At 40.7% G+C, this 24279-nt stretch overlaps 1 protein-coding gene across 4 annotated transcripts in view; it reads right to left on the bottom strand.

Annotated features, from left to right (window-relative positions):
- Positions 1-5948: 5948 nt before the first annotated feature.
- st3gal4 (ST3 beta-galactoside alpha-2,3-sialyltransferase 4) overlaps positions 5949-24279 on the bottom strand; it is a 47081-nt gene continuing 28750 nt past the window's right edge. For all 4 annotated transcript variants that reach the window (XM_039780426.1, XM_039780435.1, XM_039780442.1 and 1 more), the window contains 4 exons: positions 16975-17164; positions 16345-16482; positions 6948-7097; positions 5949-6858 (listed from right to left, as the gene is read on the bottom strand). In XM_039780426.1, coding sequence (XP_039636360.1) covers positions 6772-6858; positions 6948-7097; positions 16345-16482; positions 16975-17164 — 565 coding nt within the window. In that variant the 3' untranslated portion in view covers positions 5949-6771. The remainder of the gene's footprint in view (positions 6859-6947; positions 7098-16344; positions 16483-16974; positions 17165-24279) is intronic.

Genomic DNA, 24279 nt, shown 5'->3' with positions numbered 1-24279 from the left:
GAATTATGCAAATTGAGTGTGGTGTTTGGATAATTGTGATTATATTTTGAAAAAAAGAACCCGGTTTTCAAAATTGCGTGTAAACAATTGAAAAAAAATGTTATATCAACTACTGCGGAGGTGTAAAGCTTGAGTATTAGATGCCTGTGGACTGGGAGCTCACATTATTCACATCTCACAGTGTCTTAATACATGAACACGAACAGTTTCTGATGAAGTTTGAACAGTTTGGTTATTACTGTAAAAGGTTTCTGTATTTCTTTGTTCTCTTCTCACTGGTTAGAAGGGGGCAGGGATGAGTTGAAATATGTGATGTCACCTATTTTTATGCAGCAATCTGGATTTAACAAACATCTGAATCAAAATCTGATGAATGCAATAGTTATGAGACAGGAGTCCATGACAGGAGTCCATGATACAAATACATATTTTGAATGAACTGTTTGAATTTATTCTCCTTTCAGCGTTGAGTTAAAGGAACACGCCGACTTATTGGGACTTATTGACCGTATCCCCCAGAGTTAGATAAGTCCTTACATACCCTTCTCATCTCCGTGTGTGTTGTAACTTTGTCTGACGCACCCACCGCTAGCCTCGCTTAGCACAGATGCTGGTGGTAACCGGCTCCTACTGCTCCCAATAAGTGCCAAAATAACACCAACATTTTCCTATTTACATGTTGTGATTTGTACTACTACTGGGAACTTTCCAGTATGTATTAGAAGATGGCTGTGTTTCGTGTGATACTGTTATTTGTACATGCTGTGACTATACAAATCACAACATGTAAATAGGAAAATGTTGGTGTTATTTTGGCACGTATTGGGAGCTGTAGGCTAAATGGAGCTTGGACCGGTTACCTCCAGCATCATCCAGCGGTGGGTGCGTCATACAGAGTTATGACACGCACGGATATGAGAAGGGTATGGACTTATCTAACTCTGGGGGATACGGGGAATAAGCTAAAGTCACAATAAGTCAGCGTGTTCCTTTAAACTAACGGGCAAGCTTCTTAGCTTGTGTTATCTCATTTTCCCTTTTTAATAATTTTGTATTGAACGAAAAGGTGCACAATGGGGAAGTAGAGAGAAAAGTAGAAAATAGAAAGAATCTCCAGGAACTACTTTTTAAAATTGTATTTACTGTCTTAAAACATTTTAATGGTTTTAGTCAGCTCCAAAGAATTGTTACTCATTAATGTATTACAGACCATGATTTTTTTTTAACTTGAAACAGGCAATGAGTATGTTATATTTAAACTTGTCACAAATCTAACCAAAGCACTCACACCAATTAGCTAAGTTGTTCAGTATCAAACTCATTAAAATTATTGTGTTTTTTCTCTTGAATTGTTAATTATTTTGTCATGAATAGTTACAGTTATAGAGACATACTCGAGATTAGAAACTAGGTTTTTACGGGTTTTATAGAGAAGGGCCTTATTCTCCTTTTCGAGTCTGTTCATGTCATAAGTTAGATTTTAGTTTCTTTGTCTGTTAGTCCTGTTCAGCATTGGAGGGGACATGAACCCTATGCCCCCACCCCACACAGACAGACAGACACACACACACTGCCTTTACAGTCTGCCACACCACTCTGTGTGAAGTTGCCTGATTCAGCATTCATGTCATGCAGCATGTGTGAGGTCCTTTGCCATCTCCGGTGACACAAAATAAAATAAAATACTGGGTCGTGTGTTATAGAGGTACAGTACACACTGCCGCCTCCAGACATCCAGTCATCGAGGACAAGCAGACAGATGTACCAACATACTGACAGAAAGAGCGGTGCCAGGATAAAAGCTCCACCCTCTTTGGCACAACAGGAGGAGGACGGGATTGTCACACTCTGCAGTATGTGTGTAGCAGGATAACAGTCTTATGTGGCTTAGCGGTACAAACAACCTGGAGATCTGCACATGGAGCCAGAACAAATCAGTACATCCAAACACACACAAAACATTGACCGTGTAATTTGTATTCCATGCTGTATCTGGAGGTCATTCAGAGGTAAGGAAATCTATTCTATTCTCTGACCTTAGACCCCTATTTTGCCATGGCTGGTGCACAGAATATGCCAACTGTCTGTGTCACAGCCTCAGAAAGAAAGGGTGGGGGAAAAAAATCGAAACTGTACGTATCGTGAAATCGATACTTTTCAATATTCAATATTTTCTTTCTTCTTTTTTTTTTTATCAACGATTCACCTAAATATTTCCTGTTTATACGGTACAGCTGACAGTGACTACGTCATATGTGTTTCCAGCAAAACACATCGAAAGCAGAAAATGCAGAAAATACATGTCATGTACTACTTTACAAATTAACTAAATGTCCAACTGAGTGAAAAAGAAAATTGCAATACTCAATACTATCGAATCGCAATACTTCTAGAATCGCAATGAATGGAAATAGCAATACAAATCGAATCGGCACCCACGTGTCCTGAAAGAATTGAAACAGGACAAAAGCATATCATTCCAAGCCCTATCAGCAAGATTGTTACATATTTATTTGTTTCTTGAATCACTGTTTTTTTTTGGAAGACTATAAACATGACTTGCTCTGACTCTAACTTGGCTTAACTTGCGCTCAAAACAGGTCCTGTTTCCTCCAGCATTTATTCCACAGTGACTTTGTAATCGCATTCATTAAAAGACATACAAACATAAACTTCATAAAACCTGATAATAAAACCATCATACAAACCTAAATTTACATCTCTGGGCTGCTGTTCACTCATTTTTTAATGAGTGAACAAATACTGAGCTAACAGAAAATACTCCTTTGGCTGCCTGTGAGAAAACAATGATGGCGTGTTAGCCTTTAAATCAGCTGAGTTGGCTGACCTTTTGGGCTGAGCAACAGATACATGGAACTACTTAGCATAAAGTGTTGCGAATTAGTCTGTTTCTATTTTTTTGGTAATGTTTTTTTCAGTTTGTTGCTATTTTTGACAGTTGTCCTTTTCAGTTACCGAATAAAACTGCGCATTACACACTGCTTTTTTTTTTAGCCCAAAGCCTCTCTGCAGGGAGGAATGGATGGAAATTATACTGAACATCACATGGACGCAGTGCCCACATGAGAGTCGGGAAAAGGGGCTTTATGAAGGAAAAAGCAGAACTAGCAAAACTCACACTGGAGAAAAGCAGCTTATCTTTTTTTTTTTTTACCTCACTCTTCTTATTTTCTACTCATTCTCCTGGTTCCCATGGTAGTGTTGTGTTGTCATGAGCACCTGACTCACAGCAGCTCTCTGGGCTGTGGGGGAGTTATCAGTGAGCCAAGCAAGATGCCCTCTCTCTAGGTAGCTGGCTACATACAGTACTATACCTCTTCTGCCTCTTCCCACACAAACTGTCCACTGGGCTCCTTACACAGACACATCATAGAGCCACATTGTGTGTCTTCATTCTTTTTCAACAATGAGAAAAAAGGGTCCTCGGGTGTCGTCACTACATAACTCTGTAGGCTACCTGATATCATCAAGTTAATGATTCAAGGTAGAAAACCGACACCTTGCAGCACATACAAATTAAGTCTTCCAGCTCCTGATCCCCTTTTGTTGACATCAAACTGCATAAGAGCTTTTTTTCACTTTTATTCACAGAAAACAAGTGATTTAAAGTATGATGTGGCACTATCAGGCTGGGAGCATAGAGCAGATAGTGTAATGAGATATACTGTAATAGCAATCACACTGTCAGAGCTTCGGTCTGCATGCTACTGCACCTACACAGTGTCACAGCAATCGTCACGGGCCATGTATATTTCTATGAAATTGCTGCTTTGAAAAATTACAACCAATGCATTTAGGGTCATAGTGTACTGGGGGTCTGCCTGAAAGTTCAAAGCTTTGCATTTCAAACGAATCCTATTGTTTAGTGGAGCCACGGGCTCATTCTGTCACCGTAACATGCATAAATGCGCTTAGTTAGTACACCACAGCGTGATCGGTGCAAGAGTTTGGAGTTAATTCACAGAGGAGCTACCCAGGCTAAAAATATGTATACTCACTGTACCATAAGATGCTTTGGTTAACAGCGCTGTATATAACATGTTCCTTCTGTGGCATACTAAAGCCCAATGTGGAGCTTGGAGTTCAAAGGTGTGCTTACAGTACAATAGATTCTCCTGAAATGTCTGACCTGATTTTCAGTTGTCATATAAACAGCCCCTAGATTCACACAAATCCTAAACAATTATGTAACTTCCTGTTGTGTAAGAGCAGTAAACAAAGCCCATTAAGCGTTACGTGACTAGGTTCTTCCTTCAACACTTTCTGTTGTACAGAAAACAAATGCATATCAAAAGTACAGCTAATTTACATACTGTCTAGTTACATATTTTAAAGAATCAATATAGGTGAGGTGTTTTCAGTCTTTGTAGATCTGAGTAGAAACATGTGGAGCTTATGCGTGTGTGCTTTTTTAACATGCCTGAATGCTTGAGGAGGGGATGAAAAAGGAGGGTTTTCATTGGCGATTTTAGACCCTTTTTAGGGGGGCTTAAGCATGTCAATAGTGTTCATAGTGTCAGAAAACGTTAGCTGATCTTGTTCAGTAGCTAGCTCAGAGATTATCGGCTAATGAAATAACTGATTTAGCAGGGGGGGTTAACACTTTTGCAAGGCACTGTATCCATGTCACATTGTCATTAGGGGCTGAGCCCCCCCTAAAGGTCTGATCCTAGAATCGTCCCTGATGGTTTTACAGTATGCGACAATACCCCTCTAAACATATAGCTCTCAGAACTAAAATGATGAGCTTTAAATGGGCTAAAAAAGGACGTTTTGTTTGTCAGATTGGCTTTCAGTTGTAAGAAAATCAGTTAGTACCAACAATTGACAATTGTAGTAAACTGATTAAGAAGGTAGGCGTTTGATTATGGTCTTTGCCCTGCTGCAAACATGATTGCCCACCATATCAGCAGCATGCAGGCAAAACACAGATTTAGGCAGAACAGAACACACAGCTGAGCTAACATGCAATAGCAGAATTAGTACACGGTAGTAAAAACACCCCTTCATGTCAATTGAGTTCTGCTAGTAGCAGACAATGGCACAGTTCTTTCTTTCATCTTTCTTTCATCGTTCTTACAGTCTGATGTTGAGGAGAAAGTCTACATCACTATTGCACTACTCCATCACTTGAGATTTTACCTTCATAAAAGAACACATTCACACCAGAATATGGAATGGGAATAGGAATGTGTCACAATAAGTAAGATATTATTATTATTATTATTATTATAAGTGGTAGTAGTAGTAGTTATAGTAGCAGTCGTTTTCCAGCATTGTCTGTACCTTCCTATGATTGAAAGCACAACAAATGTCTACTGTAGTTCTGATATCAGCTGATAAAGTGGACCTTGTCACAGCTGATATTGTACCACCATACAAGTGAGCCTAGTTTATAAATGCCAAGGGCACAACTCCATTCAGGCCGTGCTTACAGAGAGTAGAAACCATCGTTAACATCTGTCGCTACTGACATATGCATGTTCGTCATTCTAAATTATAATGTGAAATTTTCCAGTCTTCCAGATGTCCATACTGTACATGTACGTGTTCCCTAATGAACACATGTGCTAGTGCTAGTTTTGCTGTTACCATTACCCCAGGCACCTTGAGATGGCCTGCTGCATGACTGCACCATGTGCAGTGCAGTAGATTACCTACTGTAATATGCATGCAATAGAGGCTGTCTGCCATCTAGTGGTGTACAGTGATATCAATGTTAATGACAAGCAGCAGTTCAATGCGGGGGGGGTCACTCTGGTCAATGAATGTGAATGAAAGTGTTGGGATGTCCATACAGTGGATATATGAGCGTGTACAATAATCCATGTGAATATAAATAAGTTGACAAAACATATGTTAAATAAGATTCATTTTGATTTGCTTTTAATTAAAAAATGATTTCATTTTCTGTACAATAAAAAATATCCAGTGGCACCATTTATTGGTATTGTTTCTAAAAAAAAATAGCCCCCCACCCAAAAAAAGGATTAAATAAATAAAAATAAAAAAACAGACTGTAATCAAACACTCTAAGAAATTGGCAAAATACAAGTTGTATTTCCAGTCCAAGAGATCTAAAAGTAAAGTGAATCTAAAACTGTGTAAATCAGGATTGTGATCAATTCATTTTCCTTTCATTGAAACTAAAATGTACATTGAAAGTTAAATCTCACAAAAAATCTCTATAGATTATTACACACCTCTTTACTGTAAAACAGATTCTGATTTGATAATACTGAAAATGAACCCATGCTATCAAATGGCCATAAAAACAACATTAAAGCATTGGAATTATGCAAAGTCCAGATATAATGTGATAATTTGCTTATCACAAAACGACAACTGGGTCGCCACATGAATAGTTAATGTCCTGCAAACTAACTATGAAAGTTGTGATTCAAAACCTTTAAAGTTACAAAACTTAAAAAACTGTGAGCCATGTTACCAACGTTTATTCTACTGGACAAATTGAAGGAAAGTTGTTTAAAAAGCAGGTAAATCACGTTTCATGTTTTGGAGTTTGACAGAATATTAGGCGCCAGGAAGATTAACATTCTTCAGAGCTAGATCTGTGACACTCGTGTCACCAAATAATGCCTTAATGCACCAGCATAATGTCTTGCATCCCACTGCAGAAGGCACATTAAGATTTCATTTGGATGGGATGACCTGAACCACATTCAAATGCTATTTGGTGTGCAATCATTTCTTTTTGGATTAAATCAAAGTGGAAAAGTGGGTGTATCATCATTGTTGGTGCAGGTTCAAAATGGCTTTCGAATCCTCCAGTCTTTTTAAGGCTTCAGCTTCATGATTGAGGTCATGGTAAGAATTCTGCACCAGATAGAAAAAGGAGCATTTGTATGTTATAACACAGGATGTTAAAACAGAGACTACATTTGAAGTAGATGACTGGAACCCACCTTCATAGACTTCATGGTGTCATATCCGTAGTAATGGATAGGGTGCTTTAGGCTCCTTGTGTTGGGGTATCCAAAACCAGCAATGTGGACCACATCACAGTAGTTGAGAGCAACAAACACAGCGAGGATACCCGTGGTAGGATGCACTGGCTGCTGAAACAAACAAAACTTAATGAAAGCACACTGCCATAATTGTGTCTCCTGGCAAACTTTTTAAAGCCCATCTGTGTAGGATTTGAACATTTCTGAAATTGGTGACTCCCTGGCAGACAGCTGGTAACACACAACTACACCAAATTTCACTTGGATTATGGCATTTCTTACAAATAAAATCAGAAGCACTTAAAAATGATCATCATACACATCATTGGTGATGGCGCAGTGGATATGACACATTCCTTTGTGGTGGGAGATCTAGGTTTGATTCCCACTGTGACACATTAACCAATGTGTCCCTGAGCAAGACACTTAACACCTAATTGCTACAGAGGCGTGCAACCTCTGACGCATATTGCAATTGTAAGTTGTCAAAATATTGATCAAAATGCACATTTTGCACAACCTCAGATCATATGTTCATTTAACAAAGATCGCCTGTTCAATAAGACACAACTTAACATCAAAGTACTACTATTTCAAAAGGCAATTCACACATTACATTTCAGATGACTGTCTATTCATTTCATTACAATCATATAACTACAACTGCTCAAAATGGTAACTGTTGCATTACTCTTAATGCATAGTTGTATGGAAACAGACAAACAATATTCCATGTTTAGATCATGAAAGTTTCAAGATAACGAGATTCATTGTTAGCATGTTAATTTGTCACCAGTTAGCATGGAGCAGGAACCAATTAGACTACATAATCTGTGGATGTAATATTTCATCATCCTTCTTTACTGTAATGTACTACTGTTTACCAGACACTGTTTCTATGGTCCCATGTACCACCTTTAAGACTATTTACTGTATTGACAGTACTGCACTGTATGGATGCAGGCCCTTGGAATTGCTTGTCCAATTCTGCCAACTCATTACTGATGATTGAGATATATAATTTATATATACTATATATAAAGTACTGTATATATATATATATATATATATATATATAATATACTGCTCAGTGGCCAACAGATCAGACTGTGATTGTACTCAGCAGCTTCCAGGTATGAATGTGGAACTGTGTGAATGTGACAGGTCGTCGTTGAGAATGAGAATTTGTTCTCAATCGACTTACCTGGATAAATAAAGGTTAAAAAAAAAAAAAATATATATATATATATATATATAAATAAATATATATAATATATATAATAAATATATATATATTTAACCTTTATTTATGTGTGTGTATTTATATATATTATATACTCATACCACATTGGTCTGTAGTATTCTCTCTACTACTACAGTACTTTTACAGGGATGTATTTATATGTAGTACCATAATGAAACATGTATGACCTATTTTGTACTACAATATTTAATGATTGTACGTGTGTGGCTGATCTAAAGTAACGTTTCAATGGTATTTCACCATAAATTAGTTTTTTTTGAACCAATAATTGGGCAAGTGCAAGATTTATTTAAAGATATGAATGCACAATGCAATGTTTTGAACATTGGATAGCCTGTGTTACAAGTGATGACCGTTTTGAGTTTTGTGTCTAGAGTTTTGAAAAATGATGTCAAGGTTCTGAAATTAGTAGCAAAGTGATTGTAAAAAACTGTAACTAAAACTCTACATGCACTCAACATAACATTTGCTTGACACATGAAAGAGGTTATGAAATGAGAACGTATGTAAAAAGTAAAATGCTAATTGTGCATCGGTTTTGTAGTAAAAGATAGTGTTGAGTGTTTTACACAGCCAGGAATAATAGACTGAAGTGCAGCCTCTCATTCCACCACTAGATGGAAATAGAGGGCAACAGAAACAGCTGCTCCTGACCTTCACTTGCAGTTCGTCAACACAAGCCTTCCACATGTACAAAATACTGTCCAATGACCTCAGCTGCAATCGTTGTGAACCTCATGCAAAACTTACAGCACAAAAAACCCCACATCTTTCTCTTGTTCCTATTCAAGATTGAATGCGCTTACTGTAAGTTGCTTTGAAATAAAGTATCTGCCAAATGATTGTTATGTAACGGGAAACATCATGTGAGCTTCTTGCAAAACAAAACAACCCAAACATTTTAAAGGAACATTGTGAAATGTGCAAAAGTGGGTTCAAACTTTCCAGGTCATTTAATACAAAGATAATCCTCATTTTGTCTTGCAGCTTTTTTTCCAGAGAAGAGGTAATTAACATTAGGTAAAACATACCGTTAAAGCACACTTGTGTGCACTTTACAGTTATAATTCAGTCACTGCATATTTGTTCAACAATGTGGCGTCTTCTTTTACTCAACACTACCTGTACCCTTGACCCCTCCTCCCTGGCAGCTTCCTAAAGGTCTTGGTTGTGTGACAGAAGAGTTGCTGAACGTTCCCCTGCAAATTGGGTCTTTTCCAGCAGCTTATTCACTACCTTAGTATGGCCTCTTCTGAAGAAAAGCACTCTTGAGACCAGTACCAGAACAAGTAACAACGTCCCCTTGATGTGTTTGACGCAAAATACTTGATACATGTATTAACCTTCAGCTAAGAAAATAATGTATTAAAAGAAGAAAAAACATTCTAGTGTATGCTGGTGCTTTTTTTAGTCGATTACCCTGTCCTTATTGAAAGGTTAAAAACATGTAGACTATTGTATTGCTGGAGTGTTATGTTCATCATAGTAATTTCTTTCTATGTGTAGCTGCTATTTGGCTGCTTTTAGGCTCCATGCATAGCAAATAAAGAACAGTATGTGTCCACTGTAATGTATACAGTTTTCTGCTTCATCTAGAAAATTTGAGACCTGTTGACAACCTTTATTATTTGCCTTATGGAAATCAATGCCAGGATCAATGCATATGGTTCATGACGTAACAGCCTGCTTGGATGGCACACAACTGAGATTCTATTAATGGTAACATTTTGATTGCAATTTTAATAATGGTCCAAAACAATGGCCTTCAACCATAATGGGAACATTGTGGTCAATTCCTAATGTAAGGCACTACAGTGAAAATTAAGGAGGAGCTCCTTGAGATATGCCATCTCATTTTTGAGTCATCAGACACAAAAGCATGGATATTAACAGAAAATATAGAAAAATATATTAATACATAAATTGAAATTATAAACAACAAAACAATGATTATAATAACATAGAAAAACACATAAAAAAAACAGGGCTCTCTGACACCATACATGGATTAGTATTTTGTACTTTTAAATTGCTTCTTAAAACTTACTTTTTTAGTAAAGCGTTTATGAATATTTAATACGTTGTTGTTTTTTATCATCCTGCCCTGCCATTGCCCATTTACTGTATGTCTTTGTACATTTACAGGCATGTATGTATATGTGTGTATATATGTATGCCAGAGATGGGGACTTGAGTCTGAGACTTGGACTCGAGTCGCACTTAAATCGCACAAACAGATGACTTCAGACTTGACTTGCGACTCAACCCAAAAGACTTCAGACTTGACTCTGTTTTCAACTTGTTTTCATGCAATTATTGCTTTTTAAATCTAAATTCATTCATGTATTTCTATTTTCTTTTATTGGCGCATATACGTTGGGGAAACGTATGACGAGCTGCATGTCCCCTGCCCTTTGCCATAATGTGCAACGTAACACGTGCTCTATGCCTATGTGCGTGCACTCACATATCAAAAAATGCATTGACAATGGCGACACCAAGTCCTCCCGGAGTTGTGCCTTTTGTCATTAGTTTTGCTTTCAATAACTTTGTAAACAGTGGCACCAAGATAAATGATGGTGGATCAACAACGTCAAACTTCATCAGGCATCTCAAAACACACCCAGAAACACTTGCTAATGTGAAAGATACGTTAAATTTAGCATATATCTTCCCAGGTAACAAGCTAACCATCGCAAAGTGTTGTGCTAATGGTGGAAACGGGCCAATTGTATCTTTACAGTTGTATCCATATGATGTGACAGACTTAGGTTAAAATTTCACCAGGTCCGAGGGCTAGAGGGATGTGTTAAGTAGCAGAAGATTAGACTATACAGTGTCCTAAATTGGAGACCCAATGTAAGTTCTAGATTTAACAAAATTAAGCTAGCTCCATTAAAGCATACGTGATATTTTTCCCTTTCACAAGTTGAAATGTTGAAAAATACAGTTATGAAATTGAAACAGAGTTCTTAATTTGTGTTTCTTCAGATTGCATTGCAGTAGACCCCATAAAGTTATCCTACAACTGATTTTGATACTGTACTGTATGGATGGTAGCTACAGATTTAACAATACAGTGTTAGGGACAGACCAGATGGCCAGAGACTTGCGACTTGACTTGGACTCGAGCTCAAAGACTTGAGACTCGACTTGGACATGAATATATGTATGTGTATGTGTATGTCTGTGTGTGTGTGTGTGTGTGTATGTGTGTGTGTGTGTGTGTGTGTGTGTTTTTTTTTTTTTTTTTTATATATATATAGAATATAGAGGAAAGGACAGGGACACCTTCTCATTCAATGTGTTCTTATTCTCATTGACTATTTACATTGTAGATTCTCACCTGAAGGCATCAAAACTATGAATGAACACATATGAGAATTATGTGCTTAACAAAAAAGTGTGAAATAACTGAAAACATGTCTTATATTTTAGATTCTTCAAAGTAGCCACCCTTTGCTTTTTTGATAACTCTGCAAACCCTTGGTGTTCTCTCAATGAGCTTCATGAGGTAGTCACCTGAAATGGTTTTCACTTCACAGGTGTGCTTTGTCAAGGTTAATTAGTGGACTTTTTTCCCTTATTAATAAAAAAGCAAAGGGTGGCTACTTTGAAGAATCTAAAATATAAGACATGTTTTCAGTTATTTCACACTTTTTTGTTAAGTACACAATTCCATATGTGTTCATTCATAGTTTTGATGCCTTCAGTGAGAATCTACAATGTAAATAGTCATGAAAATAAAAAGGAAACGCATTGAATGAGAAGGTGTGTCCAAACTTTTGGCCTGTACTGTATATATATATATATATATATATATATATATATATATATATATATATACATATATATAACAGCTAAATGCACCAGTGATGACGTATGAGCAGGACCACACGGACTCTGTGGAATCACAGAATATCCATCACATTTTAGACAAATTTAAAGAATTAAAACTCATGTTAACATATCTCCACCCCAAGCAGAAAACAGTCTGCTAAATTCTGCAGATTTTCATTCTGTGTCACCGCTGAAAACTGTAAAAAGGATTGCGTTTTGGTCTGCTGATGAGTGTGTCATGGTGAAGGGTTGCATTTAGTGATGTTAAACATTAAACAAGCCAAAGACCAAGAGGAAAGGTGGATATGTATTATTGGTACTGTGTACACATAAGCTGGTATCACTGAAACTTAATGCATGCTATTTCTTTAGTCAGAATGAGAGACACAAGGAGATAAAAGAAAGGAAAATAAACCGTGATGATGATTACACCCTCTGGCTAACTTAAAGTCTAAAAGAGATTATATACAAATAACAGGGTATCCATGGGAACCTTTGTTGCATGTCTTCCCCCTCTGTCCCCCTCACGCTACATCCCGTAATGCCTTGCTGTGCCTGGCTATGACATGAACTACTACGACTACCATTGTAGTGACTGTTCCATTATCTCTATTGTGACTATTACCACTGTTCATCACACCCCCAACCGGCACCGTCAGACACCGCCTACCAAGAGTCTGGGTCTGCCAAGGTTTCTTCCTAAAAGGGAGTTTCTCTTTAGTTTTTCTTTAGAAATAAAAACTAATGTGAGATGTAATGACTTGAGCCATGTTGTTTATGTTGTCCCTGGCGGGCTCTTACTGTGCACAGAGATTTCCCTGTGTTGTTTGCCATTTCCCAAACTACTCTGTCAATGATTATCCATGTTCACGAAGAAAAGAAGGAGATCATTTCCACATGACTGGGAGATAGAAGAAACATTCTCTTTCCATCCCTCTCCAACATGTGCACACTTTCCCCAACAGACTTTTCATATCTCTCTCCTCTACAGCTTTCCGCGTTATCATCAAGTTTTCTCTGCAAGACTCCTGTGTGCAAGGACATTTATACTGCATAATACAATACCAGTATTTACAATGGCCTGTTTCCCAAATTTTCACTAGCCAAAGTTTACTGATTGTCAAAACCATTGGTTTTTACCAAGACTAAAGGTATTTTGTATACTGACTATTCATTCATATAAGATAATGTAAATTAACTATTACAATTTCAATATCAACTTATTGATTTTTTAGACATTACCTATGGTAGTCAGCTGCAACTTGTCGAGTGTTGGATCTATGCAAATTCAGCTCATATGCAAAAATGAGTTTTTATCAAGCGTCCAGCTCTTTAGCCATAACCCCTTAGATGGCTAAGAGACAGACTCTCTACTTTTGGTTTCCCTGATAGGAAAGAGTGCACGTGTATGGCAGTGTGTGTTTAGTATCTGTATGTGTGTGTTGCTATGCTTAAGTGCACTCATGTTGAAATTTTGCCATATCTAGGCAGTCTAACCACGACAGCCTTTATAAGCAATTGAAACACAGTCTCTTTAATGTACTCTTCATTCCTCTCTAAAACATTACACCAGATCAATTTGCTTTTGCACTCAGTCTGTCTTTTTTTTCTTTAATTCAGAAACTGAGGACCCCACAATGGGACACAGCTGACATTCTGTGTGTATTAGCCTCATGTGGTCGCCAACACACGATCGAAAACCAGAGGTCTGCAGCGGGCCGGCGCATAATTTGGATGTAGGCCCATGGAGCATGGGAGGGGAGGCAGAGGCTTGGGTTTGGGGAAAGGGGTGTGAACATAAGAGTTGTGTGTGTGCATGTGTGCCTGCAATGCAAAGGAATGAAAAGGTGGGGAGAAGTGTGTGTGTGTGTGTGTGTGTGTGTGTGTGTGTGTGTGTGTGTGTGTGTGTGTGTGTGTGTGTGTGTGTGTGTGTGTGTGTGTGTGTTGAGGGGGTCCTTGTCTATCTGGCAAGTTCATTAGCTGAGGGTGGTATCTGCAAAGAGGAGGTCTGCTACAGTCAGGACTCCTGCTAGTATTTTGAGGATGAGGAATAACAATAGACTGTAAAAAATAATGGACGGAGCTTTCGGGCCATATAAGTGAAACCAATGTGGAAGTGCCTTAAACATGCATTCTATCAAATTTCCAGCAAAGGGTGACTCCCCTGGTTGCAAAACGTAGTCGGCTTACGTAGAAGTCTATGAGAAAATGACCCTACTTCTCACTTGATTTATTACCTCAGCAAACATGTTCAGGTCTCAATCGCTAGTTTTAAGTTTTCTTCAATACAACATGATGTTCATTTTGTAAATTAAGGTCCCATTTATTTTAAAATTGACAATTTAGCAGGGCATGCTTTAGGGTGGTTCTACACGCCGAGCTGTCAATAATGGTAGAGGCTTAGTAATGTATATCGATGACACTGTGTACATTAAAATAACTCGTTTTTGGTTTTGGGGTGAGTCATCCTCACCAGCTCTGCACTCTTGTCCAAATATGGTCACTTCCAGGTTCAAGAAACCCAGATGGCCATGGCCAAATTGCCAAAGTCAAGGCTTCATAATGGTAGTCCACAAACCAATGGGTGAAGTCACTGCTGCTATGTTAATTATTTTTACAGTCTATGTGAATAACCGAGGACAGAAATAAGGAAAAAGACAAGATATAGAATGAAGATAGTGAGAGAAAAAGGAGTGTGTTAAGCTTGTTCATATTATTAAATATATTTGCAGCCATATAAATATAATATATATGTATATATATATATATATATATATATATAGCATCCATAGCGCAACGCCCAGGGACCAGCTCCTGTTGTAATGCCAGTACCTTCGTCTAGGGTAGCGGCAGGAGGAGAAAATGCAAGCTCCAACAAAGCTAGCTCAGTTTCTGATGTTTTAATACTCTTAAAGCATAATGTTCTGTAACTGTCTGTAGGCTCCAGGTCTTCCCATTGCTTTATCCCTCCATCTTTCTCCTTCTCTTCCCTTCTACCGTTCCTCCCCCCGTTGGCCCTTTCCAGACTGTACAGATGGCGCAGAGCTCCTGTCGGGCGAGCCCGCTGATAGCCTGTAGGATCGCTGCCTTCCCACTGCTCACTCTTCTCATGCACCAGCTAGCGTGTGTGTTTGTACTGCAGTCCAAAAGGGTACCCCCCACCCCCTCCGCCTCACTATTTGACAAAAAGGGCTCAGGAGAGGGGAACAAGCAGAACCAAAACAAAACTTGGCTCAGAGACAAGATCCCTACCAAACACACAACAAGACCCTCTTGGCAGATGGGATGCAATGGGCCAATAAAAACATCTACATGAGTAATGGTTCTAGTCAAATCCCAGGGTGTTTCAAAATCCAATCACCTCAGCCAAAGAGTTGAGGTCCAATTTGTGAAACTAAATAAATCAATGGTAGCCTACACTAAAAAAAACTTCATGTGTTATGTTTTCTCATTGCACAATCACTGCTCCTCAGTTATAGTTTCATTAGTTAGTTTATGGTTATGTTTATGGTTATGGTTTTGGTTATTGTATATTTTTTTGATATGTTATGCTAAAGTTACCTTGTATTACCTTCACTTTATCCTTTACTTTCATGTTTGTTTTATTGAGCCAAACTTCACAAAACAATAAAGATCGACTAATCTGTTGACGCAGGGATTTTTTCCTGAAAAAACAGCAATAATCAGCTTTACAGAGACGAAACACAGAGAACCGCCTTTTTTTCTAAGAACAGAACATCTGGTTGAAATGTATACAATATTTTGGCTTTCCTTCAAAAGCCAATTATTTTCCCAGTGATTCACTGTGCAGCCTAGAAGACACACAAAGCTTATCATGTAATGGGATGCCAGAATGCCAAGCAGAAGCTAATCTTCATCATGTTTTGCAGTAATTGGATCCACAAAATAGCTATTGACCCGGCTACATTTCGAGAGAAATGCCTCTTCCAGTAAACTGTTTATCACAGCGCTTAAGATGTATCATTCTACAAGCTGTGGCTAATCAGCGGATGCTCCATCCAGCCTTGTTAACATTCATGTGGGGAGTAGTGAAGGGCAAAAAGGGGGAAAAGGGAGGTATGGGAGAAAGGGAACAAACAAGAAATAGACGAGAGAAGGTTCTAGTGGGAAAAATTATTTTGAGGTTGACAGAAATACGAAATATTAATGAGCTGCAACAGAGGAAAGGCATTGCCACCACATTTAAAGTTCATGATTCTCAAAACAGTGACATGGAAGTGGATCTCTCACCTGTTTACTTTTGGGTTGCAGCGGGATCCGGAGCAGTTTGTCTGCAGTCTTGTGCAGAAAATGGGGGTCCAGCACTCTGATTTTACTGGTGTCACCCAACCAGATTTGGGGAGGGGGCTTCCAAAAGCCTTTCCTGACCTGGAAAGCACACATAAACATGGATAAAGATAAGACACCGGATGTTGTGAAACTGAGATGAAAAAAAAAGGACAGAAATAGAGTAAAAGATTGCTATGTTTAGTTAGAAAACTGAGTTCATTTGCAGAAACATAGATACAATTGAAGCTATGACTCCCTTATGTCTGGAGGCAACCAAATTTATGTGCAAATTAGCAAGTAATGACCCTGCAACTATTAGCAGAAGGAGGCCGGAGGTGCCGGGAGCAACAGAGTGAAGGATGTCTGCGATGGAAAATACATTTAACTCTGAAGGGCACAGGCATCACTGAAGTAGAACCTTTTAAGTATTTGTTCCTGATATGGATGGCTGGCAAGGGTTGGAAAAGAAGCTAAAAGGATTGTGTTTATGTGAGACAGAGAGAGTCGGAAAGAAAGTGAGACGGAGTGAGATGGAAAGCTGTGTGTGTGTTTGTGTGAGAGAGAGAGTGCATTCTCACACATATCCTGTACCCTCTTCTCATTATAGAGGATCTCTTTGAGCCAGCGGAGATCTTGCGGCTTGAAAGGCACCAGGACCATAAGCGTGCCGGGCTCGTTGTGCAATCTAGGGTTGTAAGAGGCCGACTCGGGATAGAAGAACCTCATGGTGGTCTTGTTCCCTACGTCCTCCTCATAGCCTCTCACTGGGGCATCGTTCAACCTGAGGCAGGGACACAATGCTATATTTAGGGACGAAACTAGTCAGGTTTGTTTTATTTTCATTTTTAGCAATTACTCATGCAGTAATATAGGAGTTTTTTTTCTTTAATCAAACAGTATTATCATTATCATGACCTTTGCAGTAGGAAGGATTGCGAAGATCCAGGACTTACCCAAATGATTTGAACATCAACAATTTCTCAGTCCCTCCCCCCTTTATGCTAAAGCCCAAAACGGTCTCCTAAGCCCCTCCCCCCAAGGGTGAATGAATGCGTGTGCATGAACAGTGACTGACACGCACTGACCCCGGCCCTGATTGGTGCATCTGAACAGGGAGCGGTGGATTTTTGCAAATCGCACTACAGGCTGTAGGTGGTGCCAAAGGAGCCAGATTTTTTTTTTTTTTTATTACCTACTTCATATAGTTCTATTGGAACATAGGGTCAGTTTCAGCAAATGACAGAAAGTTAGTTTTATAAGGCTTACCTACTGCATCGTTAAAGGCAGCAATTTCAACCTGGGTCTTATTCTCCTAATTGTCTATTCTGGCTTATGCTAACTTTTCATTTGCATTTGACATTTCCCATCTCCCTTGTACGGTGGCCAGGTAGTGCAAAGCAACATTACAAAGAATGAAACACTTTTACAAAGCTCGAGACAAATTTACATTTTGGAAAACATTTTTACCTACCATAAAACACAATTACATGTGCAAAACACTTTTACCAAGGACAAAACAAATTAACATTTTAGAAAACAAAATAACATTTTAGAAAACAAATTAACATTTTAGAAAACAAATTAACAAGACGCAAAACACTTTTACCAATCCCGAAACAAATTTACAAATGACAGATTCTTCACGGAAAGGGAATGTACCACATACCGGAAGTGACACGGAAGTGATGAGGTGTTGTTGGTGAGCACGGTCAATTTGTGTTGTCGTTGTGAGTGTCGGTACACACGATCCGTTCTACACATGCGCAAGATAATGCTGTTTTACCGAGGATACGACCTGCACGATCTGTTCCATGCTAGCCTATGGCTAGCCTCCACCGGGAAGCTAACGTTAGTTTAGCTAACAGCTAATTCGGCTAACCGCTAGCTGACAGCTAGATTCAGTCTAAAATAACATTAAGTCAAACTTAATGGGAGAAGCAGGCTACAGCTAAATTAAGACTTTACAGTAATAACAATAAAGACAAATATTGAGTGATTGTATTTTAAATGAGCACAAGTAAAGTAGAACTGACGTAACAGCTGTTATATATGTTAACGTTTATTTTCAAGTTTTATTTTGAGGGTCTTTTAAAGGTACTACATGCTGTCTCAGCTAGCGATTAGCCGAATTAGCTGTGACCGAAAGCGTGGAACAGATCGTGCAGTGTCGTAAATCCTTGTACAACAGCGCATGCGCGAACATTTTGCACATGTGCAGAACAGATCGCGCATGCGCAGAACGGATCGTGCAGGCAGAACGGATCGTGTACTGACAGTGAGTATATGGCGTGAATTAAGTTTATGGTGACCCATAGATATATACATGTCGCCTTGACTACGGCAGTTCATTGGATCGAATGCGTCAATAGAGCCGCCATCTTGGAACAGGGGCGACACTCCCTTATATAGAGAGCCGAAGTCCCGCCCCTTTCGGTGGACCTCATGGGACCTAAACTCGGAAAAAATATGAACGGTAGTGAACGGCGAGAAGCAAATTATTTCTTGATCCCGTTTGAATTGAGCCATGGATTACAAATATGATGTTCGTCAATTTAAAAGATAATTTTTCAACCGAAGAAAGTCTCAGTTACCCGTAGTTTTGTCGTAGTACCACTTAGTTTTGTGTGAAACCGCTCAGTGGACTACATCTCCCATTTCACACAATCTACCTCACCTAGCTTGATGCTTGGTTTGCTCGCTAGCTAGCTAGCTTAGCTCTGTTCCACAACACAACGTAACGTTATCTTAACTGCTGTGTTTTATCCAGTCAAGTGTTTTCAGCAGAGAAGCAAAAGAACAAGCGAGATCCTCTGCTCATTAGAGTAACGTTACATCCCGGTACAATACACAGAGACATCGTAGCTTCAGTGAGACGTCATCCATGAAGTTTGTAGTCTTTCTAATTACGTATTTTCACAGTCTTATACTTCAACAGTTTAACAATAAACTGAGACTTTCTTCGGTTGAAAAATAATGTTTTAAATTGACGAACATCATATTTGTAATCCATGGCTCAATTCAAACGGGATCAAAAACTAATTATTATCTCTCCATTGACCCTTGTTCATATTTTTCTGAAAGATAGGTCCCATGGACCGGAAGTAGAACGGCGTGACTTCGGCTCTCTATACTGTCTATGGGCACTCCTCTTTAATGCATCAGCGTCAATGTAGGCAAAGGTCTAACGGAAAAAAAATCACTATAAATCGTCAAAATCTCAAACGATGTTCTAGTTTTTTTAAACAAAAAGACAAAGAGACTAATTAATGTGTTAATACAAAGACTATTTATTATAATCAGTTCACAGATATGAGTACAAACGGAAACTTCACCCTTCTGAACTAAGAGTTTCTGCTTCAAAGTTAAGTTTAAACAGACTGAAATGTCCAGGCTCACTCCTCCACTATTGATTCATTTATTTCTGTGTGTATTTATTTATTTAACGAGACTTAAAGTCATGTTTCATCAGCCACAGTCCGAGTCCCGCCAGACTCCCTTTAGGAAACCTGTGATTTAAACTTCAGCAGGCTGTGACAGTCCGCTCCGCCTAGTCCTGGTTATGGTTCTCCCGGGCTTCCCTTCCCTCCAGTGGGCCCAGCAATACGGCCTGGGTCTCCAGCTGCGTGGTGTCGGTTTTGGCTCCCAGGATTGGGCAGTGAACTCCAGGTCCTGCAGCCGCAGACGGACTCAGCTGCCCCCTGCTGTAGCTTCTATCCGGCCGCGGCTGTCGATACGTTCCCTGTTTTTCCAATGTTTCCGTCAGGTCCGCGTCCTTTAAAAACTCCAAACACCGACCACACGTAAAGCAAAACCACATTAAGCTGTTCATGTGTTTGCCACAAAACGGGCAAAACATCCCTCCATGTTCGGTCACCATAAACTTCATTCACGCCATCTACTCACAACGACAACACAAATTGACTGCGCTCACCAACAACACTTCATCACTTCTGGTATGTGGTTCATTCCCTTTCCGTGAAGAATCTGTCATTTGTAAATTTGTTTCGGGACTGGTAAAAGTGTTTTGCGTCTTGTTAATTTGTTTTCTAAAATGTTAATTTGTTTTCTAAAATGTTATTTTGTTTTCTAAAATGTAAATTTGTTTTCCAAAATTTAAATTTGTTTTCTAAAATGTTAATTTGTTTTCTAAAATGTTAATTTGTCTCGAGCTTTGTAATGTTGCTTTGCACTTCCCGGCCACCGTACTCTTGTAAGGTAGGAAAGCTTTTTTGCACACCTCTTTGTCGGACAGGTGCGTAGGATATGATCAAGTAGCAGATCAAAAAGTTTTGAGAAAATCCTGTACACTGACCATTACGCAAGCAATAATTTATTAAGAAGAAAAATACAACGTTTCGCTCTCTGACCTTCATCAGGTAAATTCCTTTTACCATCTCTCTTGTAAAAATTTGGGAAATGCAACTCTGGCTTAACAAGTATATCAGAGTTAGCAGTCTGAGCCTCCTAAAGCTTTACAAATAAACTTAAATTTTATCTAAATAACTTTCCTAAGTCCAACCAAAAGTACACAGAAATTGAGAGCCGTGAAACCACAACTTTCAGATTCTATTTCAGGACGTAAGAAAAACTAATTTAAAATCCCATATGCATTTGTAATAACACAAAATACAAAACAAAAAAAATACAGCATTGGAACAGAGCCTTTCTAAACAGCACACCGTTTTAATTTTCATGAGAGGTATAGTTTTTTGTATGCTAACAAAGTAATTGTTGCACTAGAATATGGAGAGTAAAGCCCAGGAACATGTTTTTTTTTTTCCCAGAAAGAAATGCTCAATGAAAATTGCAGAAGAGTTGTAAAAGCTAGTGCAACAGAGGCAAGACTATAATGCCAGGGCTTTGCCTCTTAGCTATTATAAGAGATCCACCGGCTAACCAAGCTAGCTCTTTGGCTAGTTAGTAAGCTAACTGTTTGGTTAGCCAACTAGCAAGCTGTTCATCTGAAAAAATAACAAAACATCTATATCCTTTAACAATTTCATGAAATGAAAAACGTTCATTTCACTGTTACATTGATTCCCCCAGCCAGATAAGTTCTTTTTTTCCCTCTAGATATCTTCTGTAACTTTTCAGTGTTTCTTTTAACAAATTATTGACAAATCTTTAAAAAAATTAACACAATAGCACAGCATGAGACCCTGCACTTTGGAAACCCAGTGACGTCAAACTCTTAGGCATGCATTGAATTCTGAATGTCAATAACCTTACTCTGCTTGGCCAGGGAGCGATTAGCTTCTGATGGAGAGAGAAAAATGCATTGTGGTCAGGCCAAATTCTGACTGTTTGAAAGAAGCTAATAAAAACTCAGAATGCTTGTGTTCATTCCAAGGCTGTAAAGTCAGATTTGCAGAGTGCCTTTGTCCCTGAGTAAACTAAACGCTTTCTTTTCTCCTTTAAAAGAACTAAAGAAAAAGTTTGATAATTGCTGAGAGGATGGCTCTATGTCTGGGTCAGATGGCCACGCAGTCGGATACTGTCCATCATTAGTCTAACTGTCAAGTGAATTTAAATCCTGCTTTCAGTGGCGGGGAAAATCACCACATTCCCTTTTTAAGGTCATCTAGCAAGGTTCTCTCTGTTCTATTTCATATAGGCTTCGCCCTCTAAGCCACGCTATGGGTTCATCCCTTCGCGCATGCGCAGTCGTGAAGATTTTCTTTCCCGCCCTTGCGTGCCGCACGGGCTTCAACTACGTCTGCAATTACTGTATAAAAACAGGGCGGACCCATTGCTCTGCTCCCACTTTTTCTTCAAGCAAGAGCAGTTATGAAGAAGGTAATGAAGACTACCAGCTCCAGCGGCGTCCACCTCTGCCCCTGCTGCGAGGCCGGTTACATTTCCTCGCCGGACCTCCACCCCCGCTGCGAGACCTACCTCGGCGCCTCTCACACCGGCAAGGCTCTCACGTCCGACGCCTCAAGCCCGTTCTGCGCTCACCTGCCTTCTAAAGAGCTTCAACGGCGGGCGGACGCTTTTCTGGCCTTTGAGGTTGACGGAGAGGGGGATGGCAGCTGGGCGGACCGACGTGACACCGTCGACGCCCTGGAACCGCTGGAAGAGGGCGTCTTCGACGGAAGGGAGGACTGGATCTGGAGACACGGATCAATGCCTTTCCGCTACGGCTCTCCCAGTCTCCAGAACGGCCAGGGACACCGCCTCAGCGGTCTTCCCCTCTGCCGTAGGTGGCTCAACCCTCCACCACCAAGACTCTTTTTATGGACCTGCCGGAGATCATAAAACGGGCGGCGGACCAAAGGGGCATAGCGCTTCCAGCGGAGCCTCCAGCCCCCTCTCGCGGCCTCCTGAGCGGTGACATCTACTCTCAGGAAACGCCGTCCAAATGGGCCCCACTCTGGCCGCGCTTCACGGAGCTTCGGCCGTTCGTGGAGGAGGCTCTCTCTCAGCCAGGGAAACTGAGGGCGCCAGTCTCGCGCTATGCCCCGTTCACACGGGTTCATTGCGACACAGAGGCAGGCTTTCCTTCGGTCCCCCCTCTGGAGCAGAGCCTGGCGTCGATCCTGCTTCCGAAGGCTACCTTCTTCAGCCACCGGAAGCCGTCCCCCCCGTCCCCCCAGGACCAGGTTTGCGCCCATGTCACTGACCGGTCTCACCAGTGTGCGGCCCAGGGCTTAGCGGCGCAAAACAACATAGCCTTGCTAGCCTCCGCCGACTCCGCCATGGCCACCAACCCGGAGGCGCTTCCTCCGGAGCTAGCCACGGAGATCGGCAAGGCTATGACCACCATCCTCACCCTCACCACGGCGACCACGGTGGCGTTGTTGAGGATCCAGGCGTGGCAGACTGTGGCCCAGCGAAATATCTGGCTCCACATGTCACAGCTACCCACGGAAGACAGGCGCGAGCTTCTGTATGGTCCCATAGCTCCCGATGGACTATTTGGACCTTGTCTACAGACAGCCACATCCCACCTCCACCAGGCAGCCGAAGAAGCAGAGCGGCTACGGCGGCTTGGCTCCTGGAAGGCGACGCCTCAACAACAGCGCCACCGCTCTACCAACCGCCATAAGAGGAAACGCCCCACAGCCTCTGCTGCGGCTGCGCCCTCCCAGGCTTCGACCTCCGCCCCTCAGTTTCCCCTCAACCTAGCAGCCCTTGTTCCCAATGAACATTACGCTGATATGACAGATGTTCCCCACACAAGCACACACCAGGTCACCGCTGCTCGCGGAGCTGCACCGCTCTCTCACTATGCAGACAGCGGGAGCAGACGCCATGCCGCTACACTTAGCGCTGCTCATTTCTCCTCCTTCCCCTGGCTATGCTAGCGGGATGAGGACGACGATGACCCGCCACCCTTTCGACAGGGCCCTACCATGGGCTGGGTGACACGTTCTACCCACGTCTCGCCCAGCGGCGGGACGGGCTCTGCGCTTCCTGCTAGCTATGTCTGTAAACAACACACAGACATGCGCGCGCCCGCTTTCAGAGCACAGCGCGGCATGGATCAGACTGACACACATGGACTCATGGATGTCAAAACTGATATCACGGGGATACACACTCCAGTTCGCCTCCCCCCCGCCTCGCTTTGCGGGCGTGTTGGAGACAACTGTGTCGTCCCGGGCGGAATCAGACGCCATGACGTCAGAATTACGGGAACTGCTGTCAAAGGGAGCAATTTCCCGAGTTCCTCCGGGGGAGGAGAACGAGGGTTTTTACTCCCGATACTTTCTCACTCCAAAAAAGTCAGGCGGGTTTCGCCCCATCCTCGACCTGTCCCAGTTCAACCGGTGTGTCATGGTACATCCATTCCACATGCTGACTATCAAACGTGTTGGAATGCGTGCGCCAGCAAGAGTGGTTTACATCCGTGGATCTGAAAGACGCTTACTTTCACATCCAAGTCATCCCCAG

This window comes from Perca fluviatilis, chromosome 2 (assembly GCF_010015445.1).
Source record: "Perca fluviatilis chromosome 2, GENO_Pfluv_1.0, whole genome shotgun sequence".
Lineage (NCBI taxonomy): Eukaryota > Metazoa > Chordata > Actinopteri > Perciformes > Percidae > Perca > Perca fluviatilis.
The sequence above is the reverse complement of the archived record's forward strand: the minus strand, read 5'-3'. Positions and strand labels throughout refer to the sequence as shown.